At 41.6% G+C, this 20,465-nt stretch overlaps 1 protein-coding gene across 2 annotated transcripts in view; it reads left to right on the top strand.

Moving 5' to 3' along the window:
* FER (FER tyrosine kinase) overlaps window positions 1-20,465 on the top strand; it is a 163,888-nt gene that overhangs the window by 125,920 nt on the left and 17,503 nt on the right. For both annotated transcript variants that reach the window (XM_028749596.2, XM_077936150.1), the window contains exon 18: window positions 17,805-17,959. In XM_028749596.2, coding sequence (XP_028605429.2) covers window positions 17,805-17,959 — 155 coding nt within the window. The remainder of the gene's footprint in view (window positions 1-17,804; window positions 17,960-20,465) is intronic.

Below are 20,465 nucleotides of genomic sequence, written 5' to 3'. Positions count from 1 at the left end.
GACAGAGGTTCAAATAATATTTTAGAAAATGATTTGAGGAGCTCATATCTTCAGTTAATCCCAAATGGAATTAATATAATTAATGGGAAATTGCTAATATAACTGATAAGCAAGGTCCTCATTTGTGAAGATGCTCCCCAGTCTTTACAGTCATACCTCATGTTGCGTCCGCTTCAGGTTACGTCTTTTCAAGTTACGTCCCACGGCAACCTGGAAGTACTGGACAGTTATGGAATTCTGGGTTTCGCCGCATGTGCAGAAGCGCTAAATCATGTTTTGAGCATGTGCAGAAGTGCTAAATCGCGCCGCGTGCGCAGACACGGCGCTTCTGGATGTGAACGCTTCGAGTTGCGGACGTGCCTCCGGGACGGATTACATCCACAACTTGAGGTTCCACTGTATTTACATACATGCAATCTACGTGTACCTAGAACGGGTAGTTGATGCAGTATACGTCAGCTTTATTTGAAGGACTGTGTGTTCTGTTTTGAGCACACAGTGTAAGAAGAATGTCTTCCAAGTTAGAAAGGATTCAGGTAATGTTGTTGGTTTTTTTGGTACAATGGATAGCTCCATCTAGAGTCACTTTCTAGTGCACATTTTGCTCCCAAGCTTTGAAAATGATTACAGCTTTTTAGTACAGTTAACGGTTCATTGATGATTCTAAGTATCTTAGTGTAGCTAAAGAGTGAAATATAAAATATATATCCCTGATCTTTACAGACTGCAGATTACCTGGCTTCTCTATTCACATTTACCCAGTACAGACATAGCACAGGAGATCATGTCTAGATTGCTTATATTTCCCCAAAGGCTTCTGGGGTCTCACTCACACAGTTTCATCTAAATGTACCTTCAAAACTACAGACAGGCCTTCAAGACATAACTGGAGTTGAACCAGAGTATGTGGAAGATTCCACAGTGCTCTTGGGCATTTTTTATTTGAGTTATTAGTTTTCAAGCTGTCTCTTGTGCTTTGAAGCACATTACATAGAGTGTTATTTTGACAGCAGTGTTATCCACCAAGGGTCACAGACAGGTGAACATTATCCTGTTTCATTTCATTTGTTATGGATCCATAGTTATTCATCACATTGACATTGCAATATTGTGGCCTTTTTTATGTCTTGGAGAAAGAGTTGTGTTATAATAAGTTGCCAGGGTAGATTCATTTTTAACATGCAGTTTAACATAACTTTGAAGAAAAGCATTTGTTTTGCCTCTCAATAAACTAAGCATACCACTTAATTTCTTGCTCTCCTTCCCTTCTACCTCAACTCTCTCTTTGTCTCCCCCCGCCCTTTATTTATGTAAATTTTATGTGATGGAGTTTTTCTGTTAATACAGTTCCAGTAGTGCTTAGTTCCCCACCATTTAAGACATTGAGGTAGCAGAATAACATCTGATCATTAATGAGCAATTTTAATTCTCTAGAGTAATATTTCCCCTCCCCTCCCCTTCCTTCTCCCTTGAATATAGGGAATCATTTCGCACATAAATTGCATGAACAGGCAGATTTGCTATTATCATATTTGCAATTTGAGTCATTAAAAACCCCTTTGGCTGCAGAAGAGCCATAATGTAGATCCATGGCTGAATGAAAACATGTTGGGTACATAAATATAACTTTTAAAAAATTATTACTTGCCATCGTGCATTATGTAACAATGTGCATTGTTAAATCATATTTTATTTTTCAGACTAAGTGCAGTAGTAATCATTCCCATATTGTCAAACTCAGATTTATTAAACTGAATTCAGAGAAAGTTCAGTTAATAGGAAGCGAACTTGTGGTTGCTCTTGGACCCAATCCCAACACTACTGGTACTGCAGGGATCAGGCCTGATTTAGTTGGTCCACTGTGACCTGCTCTTAAGTCATGGCACAGCTATGAGCATATGGACAATAGGCATGGTGTAGTGATGGGAGAGACAGGGTACTTATGGTCTCTATCCCTGGAATCCCCTCTGCATCAACCTCCTAGCAAAAAACGTCTATACCAGGGAAATGCATGGCTACCTATAATACATTAATCTGCATATTTCATTCAGTTCTTTTGGAGTCTTATATCAACTTTGCCTACAGGGCCTTCTTGTGAGAGCCCACAATTCTTTAAACCAGTGGTACCCAACCCACCTAAGCATATCTAAAATCCTGATGCCCTCCCCCCCGTGACATATAATTCTTATTATTCAAAAAGTGAACTCCTGTTCACGTGGAGGAAGCCTAAAAGGCCATTCACCGTTAGTAACTCATTCTTGAATTGGAATTGTCCTCATTAAAAATCAAATTGTCCCCCTGTGGGGCATGTGCCCCATGTTGGGGACCACGGCTTTAGACCCTCATGCTCTTCCCATGGTATCTTGGGAGAGCAACAAGGTCCCCAGGTCCTCTTTGACTACATACAATATGACATCTCATGAATCTTCTTCCCAATGTAGAAATCCTTTTTTTTAAGGCAAGATTCATAGAATAAATTTATCATTAGTTCTTTGCAGCTGCAATCATTCCCCTCTCAACTCCACCCACTTAAGGCACAAACTCTGCAATGCAGCCGCCTTTTAGCACTTGATTTTCACCTTGAAGTACATATTGCATGGGGCTTGCAGTCATTTCTTGAGCACCAGTTAATCTGGGGAGAAACCCCCAGCCCCAGCCCTTCTAATATTGCACAAACCACAGTTTTTAAGTTGTGGCAGCTTAAGCAGATCCATTGGATCAAGCTGCCAGCAATAAGGGCAAACGTGGAATTGATTAGACATAAACATTCCTTTCACACTAGCTTGTTTTAAAAGATTGATATTTGTATCTTATAGAAATAATGGACTCGGTGTGTGGTTTGTATTCATGGCAGGGGCCTCGATGGCAGGTTGACACCATATTTCAAGATAATTGTTACTGATGTAGGATGATTACTTATATACAAAATAATTACACTGCATTTTGCCTTAGGGATGATAGTTTCTTAGACTAAAGACAAGCGCACAGTTCAAGTAAAGGTGAATGCTTGCCTATGCGTATTATTTTCTTTCACTCCTGTTCAAAATGTTTATCAGAATGACTAAAGTGGGTCTGAATAATGAGATATATTTCTATATATAATCACATTTTAAAGGTCAGAGAACAAGAGATGGATAGAGTCTCTAGGTGTGTGATAGAAGATTTACTTCCTTTGCATTATTATAAATGTCGCGGCTCATGGAAGAGAATCTATTATCAGACATTTTGTCTAGACTCTTCGATTTCACAAAGCTGTTATTTGAATTTTTTTTAATAGCCTGACTTAGCACTGTAAGGTCTTATTTAAAAAAAACCTCATTCCAACCATAGTGCTGAGGCATTCTCCCCCGTCCCCATCAAGGGATTTGTGACAAAGTGGTACATTTCTGGTTTTGTTGCATCACTTTCTCCCACACTGATGCTCCCTTTTAGTTGTGGTCCCATTACCCCAAGGGTTGCTTACCCGCTTTATCCTGGCATACCTTAGCACTATCTTCTTAAACTATTTCAGAAGGGAATTTGGCTTTTCAGGTATTTCAACACAGCTGCTACTCTTGCACACCCAGCGATACTTTAAAGCAGTGGGGCTGCCTCTGAAGATGGTTTGGAAACTTCAGCTGGTACAGAATTCAGCGGTCAGGTTGTTCATCGGAACAAGCTGGTTTGAGCATATAATGCTTATCCTGGCCCTACTGCACTGCCTTGCCAATTAGTTTCTGGCCCCAATTCAAAGTGCTGGTTTGACCTATAAAGTCTTAAACAGCTCAGGACCGCAGTACCTCAAGGACCCCTCTCCCCATATGGACCAACCCAGACCCTGCATTCATCTGAGAACTTTTTTATGTGTCCTGTCCGCAAGAGGTCTGGAGGATGACAGCATGAGAACAGGACTTCTCTGGGCTTCCCCATTTGTGAAATGCTTTCCCCAGTGAGGTTCATTGGCACTGTCATTACGTATGTCTAGGTGCCAGGTGAAAACATTCCTCTTGCCCAATTGAACAATCTATGGTGTTTTAAATATGTCAGGGGTATTTCTGGTTGTTATGTAGTGTCTTTTGTGTTTTTATACTGTAATCTTATCCTGTGAAGGGACGCGGGTGGCGCTGTGGGTAAAACCTCAGTGCCTAGGACTTGCCGGTCGCATGGTCGGCGGTTCGAATCCCCGCGGTGGGGTGCGCTCCCGTCGTTCGGTCCCAGCGCCTGCCAACCTAGCAGTCCAAAAGCACCCCCGGGTGCAAGTAGATAAATAGGGACCGCTTAACAGCGGGATGGTAAACGGCGTTCCGTGTGCTGCGCTGGCTCGCCAGATGCAGCTTGTCACTCTGGCCACGTGACCCGGAAGTGTCTGCGGACAGCGCTGGCTCCCGGCCTATAGAGTGAGATGAGCGCACAACCCTAGAGTCTGGCAAGACTGGCCTGTATGGGCAGGGGTACCTTTACCTTTACTTATCATGTGATCTTCAGATGGTATATAGTTAGTTAGTTAGTTAGTTAGTTAGTTAGTTAGTTAGTTAGTTAGTTAGGTAAAGGTACCCCTGCCCGTACGGGCCAGTTGTGTCCGACTCTAGGGTTGTGCGCCCATCTCACTTAAGAGGCCGGGGGCCAGTGCTGTCCGGAGACACTTCCGGGTCACATGGCCAGCGTGACGAAGCTGCTCTGGCGAGCCGGCACCAGTGCAGCACACGGAAACGCTGTTTACCTTCCCGCTGTAAAGCGGTACCTATTTATCTACTTGCATTTAGGGGTGCTTTCGAACTGCTAGGTGGGCAGGAGCTGGGACCGAAAGACGGGAGCTCACCCCGTCACGGGGATTCGAACCGCCGACCATGCAATCGGCAAGCCCTAGGTACTGCGGTTTTACCCACAGCGCCACCTGCATCCCTTAGTTTGTTAGTTAATAATTGAGGTTTCTACTGAAAATATTTTGGGAAACCAACCAAACTAACTGAACATTTCCTGTTTTATAAAATAATCATAGTCTGTCTTAAACAATGAGCAGGAATTCAATTTGTTTCTTCTACCCCAAAAGACAACTTGATAAAAACAGTGTATTATTGAATTAGTTAATATATGAAGGGGATGTAGTTCGTGTTCAGTTCTTCACATTCCACCCTCTCTAATCAAAGACATTTTGTTGCCATTCAGTCCAGCAAAGGTAATTCCTGAATTGATATTTTGGTTGTGTATACCACTTGTGATGACACTCTTTCATACCTCACTCAATAATCTCCTTTCAAAAAGCTTCCAAGAGGGTCTGTCTGAGAATACTTCTGTGTTAGCTCGCTAATCTGCTAAATGGAATTGAAGTAAATCTTATTGAATACTTTATTGACCCCAGACTTTGATAGTGGTTTATGAATGGTCCTATTCCTGTAATGCTACTCTTTAACAAATCTTTCCCGTGTTCCTTCTTTATTTTTCATTGTCTAAAAACATGGTGAATATACATTAACTAAGCTTGGGAAAGGCTTGTATCTGATAATTTCAATCAATTAAATTAATTTGTGGGTTTTGTTTCCTTTTGGTTGTGCCCTCATAATGTGTTAGAACTGGAAAAGGTTTGTGTTATCTGCCAGTGTATTTCCTTAGGAAAATTAACCTTTACATTTCTCTGTTTGACATTTAGCCATTTTGGAGAATTAATTATTTTCTGCATTTTCATACTTAATGTCCTTTTTGTTACAACTGCAATGAAGACATTGTCAGCTCTTCCTCTCAGGTGCCACATCCTGTAGCTTAATTTTCTGTACAGAAAACTATTCTGTACTAGAATTTCTATCTAACCTGCTTGAAGGAAATGAGGACGTCAAAATATTAGCTTTGGAATTGTTGTTTTTTGTCCAAAAGGTTACAAGTACCTCAATTCCATGGTGGCAATGAGATGTTGTATTAGTTAATAATTTCTCTGAAAGAAAATATTATCTTTATCTACTCTTAACTATGGGACTTGGAGCCCAAAATTCTTGCAGCAATATTCTGACTCCTTCCTGGCATTACTGTGGCACTTTATCAGGTGAGGGAGTTTCTATACCTGTAACTGCTGTTTGTTGCTTTGAGGTGCAATCAAATGGAATATTGCAGCCTTTTATTTTTACATGCCCAGGCTGACTCAGCGGTTTTCCTGGTGATGTAATTGGCCAATGCGGTTTGAGCTTAGCCAATAAATCCCCAGAATCTTCATCTGACTCTTTGGTCTGAGCACTTCTCAACTCTATAGCTATGACTGCAGATCCTGCCTGCCTCCTTACCTTGTATCTACTTTGCCCATATGTCTTCCCACCCTGTCTGCTCCTGCAGGTGTCTGTTCAGTTTCAGTGCATTACCTGGCTTTCAGATTACATGCCGAGTGCTTCTCAGCCTGACACCATGGCTGGGATCCAAAGATAAGCACCTGCATGTGGAGCAGTGCTTTTCCTTGTGCATACTCTTTGCATAAACAGATTAACACTTATGCAAAACATTTCTTTAGAATAGAGGGGTGTGCTTGTGTGTTAAATACACACTCTAGCCCAAATTCCCTTGTTTGAATGAGAGCTTGCACTGTGCTCATGTCACGCAGCATGATGTGGTGATGATGAAGAAATAATCTACAAAAAGAGAACAAATTGGGACTTAGAAAGAAATGCTTATGTTAAAAGCTATAATATTGATTGGCTGCATAAAATGTGCCTTTCACCCTGTTGAACAATTAGTCTCCTAGGATGAGAACACTTATTATTGACCTCAGAGAAGCTGATGGTTTTAGAATGAACTTATCAAGAGAGAAATAAAGCAGCCTGTCTTGCTAGAGGGGCGAAAATAACAAGGAAATGTGATTGAAAGATAAGACAAGAATGTTGTAATCTTTCTCCTGTAAGCCAAGTTGTGGGATAGCAAATATTGGATATGAAGTCTAGACTATGGTTATTTTGTTTGCTCTAGAGTAACATTCTCATTCCCAAATATTTACAGTTGCTGTTCAGGGAATTGCGCTGGTTAGAAAGTATGTGAGGCTAGGGATCATATTTCCCTTGCAGGTTTATACTTGGATGGAAAGAGATCAGAAGTGGGCTAGTCTCCCATGAAGGAGATTAAGCTACATTTCTAAGAAGATTGACCAATTGATGAACAGTGTTGCATATGTTAGAGTTTTCTTAAATTTTAATTTGTATCCAGGGTAATTTGTCTTTTACCCTGGCCTTGGGATATCTTATGAATAGTTGCTTTCCTGCAATATTTTAAAAAATCCTTTTCAATTCTTTTGAAGCGTCAGCATGTTTCCCCTTCTTCTGAATCTTTCATTGGCTGAGTTGATACCTAGTTTCTTCAGCAATAATAGGCTTCAAATTTTAATTTTGGAAATGGTTAATATTATTAGATCCCAAGCATGCCTTTCCACAAACAGAAGGCTCCTTCCATTTGCAGGAACTGCAGTGCAGTGCAGTCTCCCTTGCTGCTCTGGACTGTCCCCTAACTTTCTGGGAGCAGCTGGTGGAGTACAAGTAGAAGGAGGTATCTGGAAAATGTGTCTTCCACCCACCCAGTCAACCCCCAAGTGCCTGTGGGAATGCCCCATTAGTGGAACTCTGCTTATTTAAAGTCTGGATCCAACCACTTCTGTCTTAAGGAGACCAACGTAATTTTTGATATGCAAAAGAATCTGTGGGTTCAGATGTGGAAGACCACATTTAGCCATTATTGATCTTGTAGGTAGGATGTATATTGGCAAGTTAAGCCTAACCTGTAAGAATTAATTAGCTGGTTGCTTTTGATATATTTTATAAAACAGCAACCAACACATTTGTGTATGAATATCAAAGTTAACCAATTTATATTATTACGTCAGGACAAGCTATTGAAAGAAAGCTTTGCATAGAGTTGCAGACTGGGTGAAGAGTTCTTACCCAAAGATATTGACTTGAACAATGTTTTCTGCGTTCAAAGAACAAAGGCTGCTTAGTCTCTATAAAGCATACTCTGAATTCTGGCCAAAATGTTGGCATAACTATGACTCTGCCAGACAAATGTTTCTAATAAGCTAATATTTTAAAAAAAATGGGCCAACAGGACACCAAAGGAATTAATGTTTCAAAGTACTATGGCATATTAGGCATGTTTTGTCCTAACTGAAAAATAGAAATGAAATGGGAATAATGTTTGTTAGCAGCGTGATGAGTATACTTAGAAATAGCACGTTCTAAGAAAATACATTGTCCTTTGTTCTTATTTGCTGCAGTACATACTCTAATTGAAATTGTATTGTACATACCTTCCCCATTTGTGACACTATAAATCAACATCTTCCACTTTCTAGTATGAAAACAAAACTCTCACAATTCCAGTGCTGAGGTCTACCCTAGGGTCCACCCCAAAGGCCAGGTCACCACCCACCATGGGGCAGGATCAGAGCCCAGGCCCCTGGGCACCACAAGGAGAGGGCATATGGGGAAGATACTAACATTGGGATTTGGGTCAGGGATGCAAATGTTTTGGACCCTGGCTGTGATGGAGCTGGGAGGGGACACACCTGACTGGGGGTGTGGATACCAGTACCGTCCCTCACTGGCAGAGCAAGGCAGGGTGCCTGCCGAGGAAGGTGCTGGCCACTGCCTAACCTTGGAGGCGTGCGCATGGCATTCCCAGGAAGGAAAGAATATAGTGTCCTCCACACACCCTCTCCTCAAGGAGCAATTTTTCCAGGGCGGGCTCCTTTATTGCGCCCCTCTCACCTCCTTTGGAGTCTGCATAGCCTCACCGAGGGGGCTTCAGAATTGTGGCCCCAGCAGGCAGGGAAGGAGATGGGCCAAGTCCAGGCAGCCTCTTGCTCTGGCTCTGCCTAGGGACAGCCAACAGGGAAGGAGAGGCCTGCTTCCAGGGCCAGCAAGATGGAGGTATCCCACATCTCATGAAAACAACAACAAGGGTATTGAGGGAAGGAATCAGAAGCGGGAGGGAGGGACGGAGGGAGCGGCAAAGGAAAGGGGGAGGTTTTTAAGCAAAGGTTGGATGGCCATCTGCCAGGGGTGCTTTAGCTGAGATTCTTGTATTGTAGCAATGACCCTTGGGGCCTCTTCCAACTTAAACAGTTCTATGACTCTTATATATTATACAGTGGTACCTCAGGTTAAGTACTTAATTCGTTCTGGAGGTCCGTTCTTAACTTGAAACTGTTCTTAACCTGAAGCACCACTTTAGCTAATGGGGCCTCCCGCTGCCGCCGCGCTGCCAGAGCACAATTTCTGTTCTTATCCTGAAGCAAAGTTTTTAACCCAAGGTACTATTTCTGGGTTAGCGGGGTCTGTAACCTGAAGTGTATGTAACCAGAGGTACCACTGTAGTTCCCTTTTACACCATAATTTTCCTACCCAAAGATGTTTTCCATGTATGGTTAATCTTAGCAAAGCTATACCTTCAAATTGTTTCATTAATGTGGAATTTCCTATAGTTTGTTCTTCCTTCCTTGAGTTTCCCCTTCATTTCTACAGCCTAGAACAGCCTTCATCATGTTTTCAACTACAGCTTCCAACAGCCCCATGCTGCTGGTTGTAGTAGTCCAAATCAGCTGTAAAGCACTGAGGTGGTGAAGGCTGGCCTGGAAAATGGTCTCAAACAGCATTCTGGAGTTTCACTGCTGAACCTAAGGTACACAGAATGGCTTACTTTTGCATCTCCTCTGCTCTGAGCTTCTTAGAAGAGGAGTGGTTTATGTGAAATAATGAACTTGGAGCATCTTCAAGCAGCTGTTTAAGTGATAAAATGATAGGTAGTACCATTAGCTATGTTGTATGCTAGTGACTAGCAGCTGTTCTACAAAGCATTTGCAAGGTTTTTTGTTTTGTTTTTTCTTGTAGAGAACCACCCCAGCTATTATATTTGTTTCCATGAAATAAGATGTTCTACCCAAGTTGTCAATACTGCATCTATTTGATTAACCTATCCATACGTAACCCTGATCCTATCTTTTCATGTTCTGAACTGAGGCTGGACTTTGATTGTGATTTGGAACTTAGTCTTTCATGGTATTGATTAATTTTTGTAATGCTTCCATTAACCTTTGCACCATCTGCACAATACTTTATCGCTCTTGGGTGTAGAATTTGTTCTTTAAAATCTGTAGTAGCTTTCTAAAAGAAAATTCTCATCACTCCAACTCAAGCCTAATCAGGATGCAATAAAAGTGTTCAAAGATATATTTTTTGCCAACATTGTGGTAAAAATCATAAGGACATTCGAAACGCTTGCAATTTAGGGCCTTTTTTCGTTAGGGGGCTTCTCTTACTCTGATTACTCATGCCTCCCAATGTGCAGTAATCTTTTGCAACTGCAACAAGCCCAACTATTACAGCTAACTTTGCTATTTTATCCCTGCCATCACACATCGTTGAGATAGAAAAAGGATACAATGACCAACTTATGTTAGGATTGTTTTGAGTCTGTGAGCTCTTTTTAGGTGCTTTCATCAAGCTCCTTTGACCTTCATACTTTTCCAAATTGCGTTCTGGCAGATGTTAAAACTTTCATGTTATCACAGTATAGTAGACTCAGAGTGGGACTCTAAAAATGCTTCACCTTAGGTGGAAATCACCTTTGAATGAAAACACATTGTTCTCACTTTTTGAGAATGTGAGTGCTGATAGCCATTTTTTCCTCTTGGTATTAAACTGAATATCTGACCTTCTCTAACAAAGGGATTGTGTTGGCAAAATGATTGTTTGTTTTGTCATTGAAACAGACTTTCCATTCAGTTTTTACCAAAACAGTGAGCAGTGTTAAGCTAATGTTTGGATTTTCTATATGGATGGCAGTGATTTTTCAGTGTACTTGGGAACAAAACAAAAGACTGAGCACAAAATGTTGAACCTTGGCATAAAGGGCTGTCTTGTACATAGGAATAGGGAGAAAAGAATCATTTTGGGGTGAGTTTTTACTCTCTCTTTACACAATGTCATGCCCTCCAGATGATGACAATGACGATGATGATTTATTACATTTCTATATTGCCTTTCATCTGAAGATCACAGGGTGGTTTACATTTTTTTTAAAAAAAAAACCCATACCATAATAACAGGAAAAACAACAACCTCCTTCATAGTTTAAAAGTCCGTAACTTGCTTAATTAGCCAAAGGCTTGGGAACAGAATAATGTTTTTGCCTGGTGCCTATGGTTATGTAAGGAAGATGCTAGACGAGGCTCCCTGGGGAGAGCATCCTACAAGTGGGGAGCCACTGCAGAAAAGGCCCATTGTTGTGTTGCCACCCTCTGGACCTCTCAGGGAGGAGGCACATGAAGAGGGGCCTCAGAGGATGATGATGGAGGCGTTGCAGTCCTAAGCTGTTCCAGGCTGTATATGTCAAAAACAGCACTTTGAATTTTGCCTGGAACCTAATTGGCCAGAATCTGTATAATAAACTCAAACCATCTTGCCCCGGTGAACGACATTGCTGCCAAATGCTTTGCTTTCTCTGGAGGCTCAAGTGACCTCAGTGGTGCAGACTGCCTTCCACCCCTGTCAGGACAGGGATAGCCCAACTGTGTAACCCCATCAAGAGCACACATCCTCCTAGCCATCCAGTCTAGGAAACCACCCACTAACAGTGCCTCAGTTTTATCTGGATTACGTTTCAGTTTGCTGGCTTTCATCCAGTCCATTACCGAGGGAAGACCATGTCCACCATATCCACTGCCACACCTGCAGATGTAAAGGACAAGCAGAGCTGTGTGTCATCAGCATATTGCTGACAATGTACTCCAAACCTCTGGATAACCCCACTCAGTGGTTTCATGTAGATGTTAAACAGCATAGGCGGCAAAACAGAACCTTGAAGAACCCTACATTGAAGACTCCAAGGAGCTGAAGAACATTCCCCAAGCATCATCCTCTGAAAATTTCCATCCAAATAGGACCGGAACCACCACAACGTGGGTTGTATAATAGATTATAATTGAGTATTACCAACAGGCACCACTTTTGCGTATCAAAAAAAGTGGTAGTTTATAATTTGAATATCTCATTTCTTATTGTATGGAGCTTCTAGCAGTGTAGTACCGTATTTTTCGTCCTATAGGGCGCACCGGCCCATAGGGCGCACCTCATTTTTTGGGGGGGGGGGGATGAATAAAAAAAATTTATCCCCCCCCCCCCCCGCCGCGACTGCCGCCCCAAGCCTTGCACACACCTACCCGAAGCACGGGGCGCCCTCCGGAGGGCTCCCCATGCTTCGGGCTGCAGGCTGCCGCCCCAAGCCTCGCGCGCTGCCCGCAAGCCTTGCAAGGCTTGCGGATAGCTTCCTGAAGCCTGGAGAGCGAGAGGGGTCGGTGCGCACCGATGCCTCTCGCTCTCCAGGCTTCAGCGAAAGCCTGCATTCGCCCCATAGGACGCACACACATTTCCCCTTCATTTTTGGAGGGGAAAAAGTGCGTCCTATGGAGCAAAAAATACGGTACTTAATCCACGAAATTCTAACTGCTAATTGGGACATGCTGAGAGATGTTATGTTCACTGTATCCAAAAAATTTCACCTCCCCAATTTATTAATTTGGGTGATTTAAATGCATGAATTGGGGCCAACAACCAAAATACTGTATCCCAATTGGGCTTTCAAGGAAGAGATAAAATACCTACCCCACTGTCTGTTCCCTGCTCCTTTAAGGATAGATTAACTAACAGAGCGGGGTTAAAATTTATGGAATTTTGTATTGCCCATAATGTAGTTATCTTAAACCTGGTGACGATAAGTTCACGTTTATCTTGTCAAGGGGTCATAGTGTAGTTGATTATTGTATCCTTTTCTCTAAATCTACACTCTGATGTTAACTTCTTTTCTATTGGACTCGGTACAGAAAGTGACCACTCCCCCTTACTTCTGACTATACAATGTGACCCAGCAAAAAAGACCTTGAAGCTGGTAACTCAGATCAGGCTTCTCATAGTATTCTGAAAAGGATTAGATGGTCCTCGCAATTCGAAGGGCTGATTGCCAAATTCCTGGACTCTGACAAAATGTTACATTTGAGAGCAACCCTTACTAACTCACATTCTATTAAGGTAGTAATAGCAGCTTACTTCCAAGTAATAGACTTATGTGGTACAATAGCTAAGCCTGCATCTGTTACCCCCTCTAATCGCTCCCCTTGGTTTGACCAGAAATGCTATAAAGAGAAAAGATTGCTCAGAATATCTTTCAGAGACTTTCGCAAAAAGGGTGATAAAATAAACACACACACCCCATTTTGCATGTAGGAAGTTATATAATGAACTTATTGCTAAGAGTACTTAATCAAGTGGTCTTCTCAGATCAGTATGCATCATCAGCGGTTTGGCATATGAAGCAACATTTCATGAATAGCAGACATGGATCATGAACCTAAACATGAAATAAGTGCTAATGAGTATTCAAGACTTTAGAATCAAGGACTGTCTGGTTATGAACTTGCCAGGTAAACAAAGTCCTCAGCTCGCATCACCACAGGGAAGGAAATATGCCATATCTGAGATTGGATCTTCATATAATACAGCTAAAAATAAAATCTTATCAAACACAGTGCTGAATTATTGAAATTGGACAAAGCTAAGGCATGTTTTTTAAACTGCAGAAAAGAAATATGTTGAGACAGAGAAGAAATTGAATTGCAGACCTTTGTTTCGAAACATAAATGAATTATAGGAAAAAGGTCTTTATTCATAACATAGTCTCATGTTTCGATCCAGCACATTGAAACAATCATAAGGGCAGAAGAAATTTATTGTAAAGTCAGCAGTGATATCACACTGTGTGTGTTTGTGTTTGTGTGTAAAAACAAAGAAAATCACATTATAGATTGAAATGGAAGTGATACAAAATCCATCAAAACAACTTGAAAATAACTGCTAGGATATATTCTCCCAAGCGACTGCCTCATTCTTAACAGGTCTGCCAATGTATAAGAATATATTTTTGAATACTTTACTGACATTATTAGTCTAACTGCATTATCTATTAGTCATTAAAAAAAATATGATTTATTTGGCTACATTTTTAGTCTGTCTTCTCCAAGGAGTTCAATGTGACATTCACAGTTCTCTGTCTCCCACATAGCTCAGTCCATAGAGCATGAGACTCTTGATCTCAGGGTCGTGGGTTTGAGTCCCCCACTGGGCAGAAAGATTCCTACATTGCAGGCTGTTGGCCTCGATGATACCCCAGGACTCTTCCAACTCTACAATTCTATTATTTTAACCTCACAACAACCCTGTGAGGTTAGCTGAGACTGAGAGAGCTGCATAGTTGAGCAGGGATTTGAACCTATGTCTCCCCAGTCTTAGTCCAACACTCTAACCACCGCACCACACTGGGGCCACAGCCAGACATTTTAAACCCTCTTATGCCACTTAAACACTCCATAGCATCTCCCCAGAAATTTTGGGAATTGTAACTTGTTAAAGGTGCTGAGAGCTGTTGAGAGAGCCCAGTCCCCTTCACAGAGCTACAGTTCTCTGTGTCCCCTGCCCCACAACCAATCCCTCTTTCCTGCCCCACAAACAATCCCTCTTTCCATGGAAAAATATACTTCCTGCCTCAATATGTCCCAGTCTAGGCAATGTAAGCATCCATGCAGATTCACAGCCCATGATGCAACCAGTTGCTATTACTGCCGACATGTCCTAAAAGGTAAGGGACCCCTGACCATTAGGTCCAGTCATGGCCGACTCTGGGGTTGCGGTGCTCATCTCGCTTTACTGGCCGAGGGAGCCGATGTACAGCTTCCAGGTCATGTGGCCAGCATGACAAAGCCGCTTCTGGTGAACCAGAGCAGCGCACAGAAACACCGTTTACCTTCCTGCCAGAGCAGTACCTATTTTTCTACTTGCACTTTGACATGCTTTTGAACTGCTAGGTTGGCAGGAGCAGGGACCAAGCAACGGGAGCTCACCCCGTCGCAGGGATTTGAACTGCCGACCTTCTGATCGGCAAGTCCTAGGCTCAGTGGTTTAACCCACAGCGCCACCCGCGTCCCTATCTGGCATGTCCGACTTTTGCCCAAATAGGTTAATGCCACTGACAGTGCTTGAGAACTTGCCTTGGATGGTATAGATTCTCTACTGCCCATCATCCCTCCTTGAAGTGGAACTTGTATACACGTTATACAGTCATTGAGAGGGGCAGTCACTCAGTATGGATATTGTCATGCATGGTGACTTTGCACAGAGACTCAAATTCTTGTGTCTGCTTTTTCTGGTTGTTGGGTTTGTCAAGAAGTCTTCCTTTGAGTGAGTGATTTGTAAATCCATAGTAACCACGATATTGCATTCTAATGTTCAATAATTCATTTATTCAAAATGTGCATATCTGTTGCCCTGATGGTAATTTCGTGCCAATACTTAAACCAGTATGACTCTTACTGCCTTTCAGTAGAACAACATCAGTTTTACACCCAAGAAAGCACAACAGAAATAGGTCTGTGGCTTGTACCCAGCTTGCATATAAATAACATTCCATTTAAAAGCCTGTATAATTTATAATCTTAATAATCCTTAAAGAAATCTTAATAATCCTCAAAGACACAATTCATTACTTATGCATAGCAACCTGCCTGCTAGCAAATTATCTGTCTGTGCTAAAAGCAAATGACAAACTCTTCATAAATCCTTTTCTCAGGAATGACTACTAATGCTACAACTGTAATTCTCTACATTAAATGCTTGTGTTCAAAATAGTTTAATGTTATTTTTCCTTTGGACAGCTGTGCTCATAAACAAATGGAAATATAAGCTCTTTTATAATACCTTTAAGAGTGGGCCGAAAAGAGTCTCACTATTGCAGGCGGCTTTATACTGAGCCTTTTTGCCTTCGTTTTTAAATTTTAGTTCACTTTTCACTAGCACAGTACTCAAAGGCATTTGAAACTGTGAGAGCAGCCTTGAAATGATAAAGGATTTGAGCTTGTGAGGCTCTGATGTGAAAATACTTCGACTGCAGACCTGGCCACAAATCCAAGCAGCAAGTTTTTAATTCTTTTAAGCTGTTGCGAGTTTTCACTAGATTGGGTTTTTATCCTGTGAGGTTTTATTTATTTTGCAATATGTTTCTTCTTACTCTTTTGTAAGGCTCACTGGGAATGCCAATTGGCCACCAAAAGACAGAATACACGTTTTAGAAATAATTAACTAAATAATGGTGCTGCTGAGTGCCACAACATTCTGTTTGTTTTCTCTCTCTTCTCTGTCACACATTCAGTTATCAGTTATTTGAATGAACATCTGAAGAGTTAAGTATGCTCACACAAGGAAAAACTAAAACAAAACAGACCTTGGTAAATGTCTATTCTGCTTAGAGATGACCTAAGGGTGATGGCAGACTATAGTAATAAATTTACAGAGAAATTTCACGCACGTATATATTATATGCTGCCACTAAAATTACAACTATAATATACATCAGAATATAGAGTTTCCTCTTATCTGTCATTCTAACTGGCTCATCGAGAGATCTTATAAGCTAGGAAAACAGATATCAAAGTTTAAAAAAAAAAATTATATACCCCTAGTCAGCCATGAAGCTCTCTGGGTAACCTTGTGCCAATGTTCTATCACTAAAGAGCAGGGTTGTGATCAGGGCTTTTTTCCAGCCAGAACTCACTGGAACTCAGTTCCAGCACCTCTCAGGTAGACGCCATTACCATTATAAGAGAACAAGAGAGGCATTCATGGTGAGTTCCAGCACTTCTTTTTCTCGAAAAATAGCACTGGTTGTTATTATAATGGAAGAAGAAGCAAGTCCTTTCAGCTCCTGAAAGAAGGTGAAATGCAATTCATGTGTGAATAGCAAGGTGCAGAATTGTAACCTTGAGTTTGGTGTCAGCATTGTGATTGTTATTGAAACAATTGATTTCCTGCTCTTGCAAGTAGGCGAGCGAGCCCATTGAATTGAGCCAAGGCGACTTTTCATGTCTGTTTGTTTCGCTTGGAGATATGGGTTATGTTCTCCCTGTATTTCTATCCTGCTGTTAAACCAGCAGGTCTGGGTTCAATTCTCCATGCAGCTGTGAAGCTCATTGGATTACCTTGAACCCAGTCACTATCTCTCAGCCTAAGGTATCACCTAAGAATTGTTGTGAGGGTTAAGTGACTGAGAAGGAAATCCATCAATTTATATAGACTCAACTTGGTATATTTTTGAATGGACTTGAACTGACAAGTATTATTTGTTGAAACAAATTTACTTAAAATACTTTGTGAGCTATTTGCTAATAAATGATTAATTTTTGTTCTTTCCATAGCTCTAGCCTTTGGGGGGGGCAGGTAAGGCTATGCCTTACCAAAACCCGTAAAGACTTAAGGAGAGGCTAAGGACACCATCTTTAAACCAGAAGCTACATTGGGAATGTTGCAGGGGGGATGGGTTGGGCTTTGGAGTTTGTTTCTCATTGGCAATCAGTTGGTATAATGGGGAGCATGTGTGAGCCTAAATCATATATGATTCCCCTGCCTCTTCTCTACCCTTGGCAGTTCCGAGAACAAGACTTTGACTTCAAGCTATGCTATCTCCCCACATCAAATCTCATTTACTGGCCTGCACTCTGCTGGAAATAATAACCCTCAAGGGCAGCATGGTCACAGTGCTCTGTTGCCTTGCATGCACTTATTTTACTATTTCAGTAAAAATATTTTATTTTCCAGGAGCCATTATGCTTTGTGATCTTATATTCCCAGTGGTGGATGAAGTTTTCTCCCAGAACAGAATGGATGGGAGGAAACATTCTTGCTCAAGCAGATTTGGGTTTTGAATATAAAAGTACATTATTGTTTTGTATTGTATTTATGAAAGCTGCATCTTTTTCCACACAGGGACCTTGCTGCAAGGAACTGCCTTGTAGGCGAAAACAATGTCCTGAAAATTAGCGACTTTGGAATGTCTCGTCAAGAAGATGATGGAGTATATTCATCTTCAGGATTAAAACAGATTCCCATCAAATGGACTGCTCCAGAGGCTTTAAACTATGGTAAGGGAATACTGTTGCTAACAGTTTTGGTCCAAAATATGCTGTGTGATGTCTGAAAATATAAAGGAGATGTACAAATATTTGCAAGAAGATATTTTAAGATTTCCCTTTCTCTCAGAAACTAGGACACCACAATTAAACCGTGTCACCTGGGGGTGCACTCACGCACCGGAGCCCAGCAGAGGAGAGGGGCAGTGAAGTGTCCAGGTCAGACCTGGTTTACGAGTGGAGCTGCAGCCAGCTGGTGACTGTACCCTCCCCTCCCTCTTGGCCAACCCAAGGGCGGCCCTAAGGAGAAGGAGCCCCTGCTACCCCATTCCCATTGGCTGAGCCCAGGCACTGCTTCCCTCAATGAGGGACCCTATCGTGGAGTTGCCTGGTTGCACCCCCTCAAAAAAATGCCCTTGGACTATGCCCCCTAGTGTGCGCACGCACACACACACACACACACGCTGCTACTCCACTGCAATTAGATACCACCTCTTTCCCTTAAGGGAATGCTTCATCAAAATAATTAAACATCTCTAATAATTACCATATTTTAAACTTCCATACGAGCTGCTTCCACACAAGCCTCCTTGGCTACTATAATCTGCCTCTGAGGGCCTTCTGTAGTTTATCTTTGGAGGTGAGGCAGTTTAGGAGCATAATAGGGCCTTTTCAGTTGTTGTACCCTGACTATAAAATGCTATCCCCAGGCTGTCTCAGCAGACTCTGACTCTGATGTACTTTATATTTCTTTGGACCCTAGATGTTTGGTGGGTGTGTTCAAATCTTTGATGTAGATACCATGTATAGTTTTTATCTTTGATTGTTCCTGTTCTGTTTTTATGTGATACTATTGGATAAAAAAAAAAAATCAACATTTTAACATTAGCAGCTCTAGGAGATTATCACCTGAAAAATAGGGTATATTTATCTTTTAAATAAACTGATTAAATGCAAGTTTAGCCATAACACTATGGCTTTGTGGCTAGAGCTTTGTAGTAGATTTCCTTGTAACTTATCCTGATTAGATAAACTTTAACTAAATGAGAACATACGTAGAATAAAAGTAAATAGAAATGAGTAGGAAATTAGCAATGGATTTTTCAGACTTTTATTCTTGAAACTACTACGCAGGTGGCGCCGTGGGTTAAACCACAGAGCCTTGGGCTTGCCGATCAGAAGGTCAGCGGTTTGAATCCCCGCGACGGGGGAGCTCCCGTTGCTTGGTCCCTGCTCCTGCCAACCTAGCAGTTCAAAAGCACATCAAAGTGCAAGTAGATAAATAGGTACCACTCCAGCGGGAAGGTAAACGGCGTTTTCGTGCGCTGCTCTGGTTCACCAGAAGCGGCTTAGTCATGGTGGCTACATGACCCAGCAGCTGTACGCCAGCTCCCTCAGCCAGTGAAGCAAGATGAGTGCCACAACCCCAGAGTCATCCACGACTGGACCTAATGGTCAGGGGTCCCTTTACCGTTACCTTACTACTTGTGTTAGCAGCTCATGAATTGTCATAGGAAAAGAAAGAAACCGAAATCGCCCCCCACAAAAACCTTTTAGAGTTACTTACGCAGCACTCTTATGGACCTTCCTGCTGTTGTTTTTTTCAAAATAAATAAAGGCACTATTTATAAAGAGGAAAATTGCCTATAACGAGATCAGTTGGTCACAAAAATAGAATAAGCCAAAGTGCTCTTAGTGAGAATGGAGGAATAGGGCACTCTTAATAAGTAGGAAAAGAAGAAACAGCATGTGTGTTTTAGTATTGTGAATGGGGTAATAAAGAACTGATTAATAGTTACCAAATAATGGTTTATTTTAGGGTGTTCCTCTGCATAGGAACACGTTTGTACCATTTAGTTGCTTTCCATTAAACTTGTAGGAGAACTCAAATTTCTTTTTAGAGAGAAAGAGTGTAGATTTTAAGAAACAACAAAGTTAAAGGTTGGTGTCTCTCTGTGCCATAGAAAGCTGTGCCCATTGAACCTGTCAGACAGTTGTCAAGGGCAAAGAGTCTCTATCAACAAGAAATATGCACGCTCATAGACCAAAAGAGACACTTGAATTTTACTGTGTGTGCATGCACACACAGACAAAATATTCTGTACTGTTAGCAATTTGTATTTCAGTGTTAACCATGGTATTGAGTTATGTCTAGGGATACATGCACATCCCTTACTTCAACCTGAAATAGATTGTGCTTTGGAAGTGTGTAGTTTCATGATGAATCAGGGCAGGGGGCAATATTAGGAGTTATCCTGTTCAATTTTGTATGCTATCCCTAGTTGTATTTGCACTGAAGTTAGTGTTAAACCGTGGCAAACCTTAAATCAGACTTTGAAACGAGGATTTGAAGCTGGTTAATTCTGAATGGGGAAGGAAGAGCATTCATAAGTGTTCAAAGCGTGTATAAGTTAATGGGACAATCCTAATTTCTTAACTATGGTTAAGAGTTCAGGGAACTCAGATCCATTTTTTTACATTAAATGCCTTTACAGTTTTTACAAGTGTGCACTTTCAA

This window comes from Podarcis muralis, chromosome 11 (genome assembly GCF_964188315.1).
Source record: "Podarcis muralis chromosome 11, rPodMur119.hap1.1, whole genome shotgun sequence".
NCBI classification, from domain to species: Eukaryota; Metazoa; Chordata; class Lepidosauria; order Squamata; family Lacertidae; genus Podarcis; species Podarcis muralis.
The sequence above is the reverse complement of the archived record's forward strand: the minus strand, read 5'-3'. Positions and strand labels throughout refer to the sequence as shown.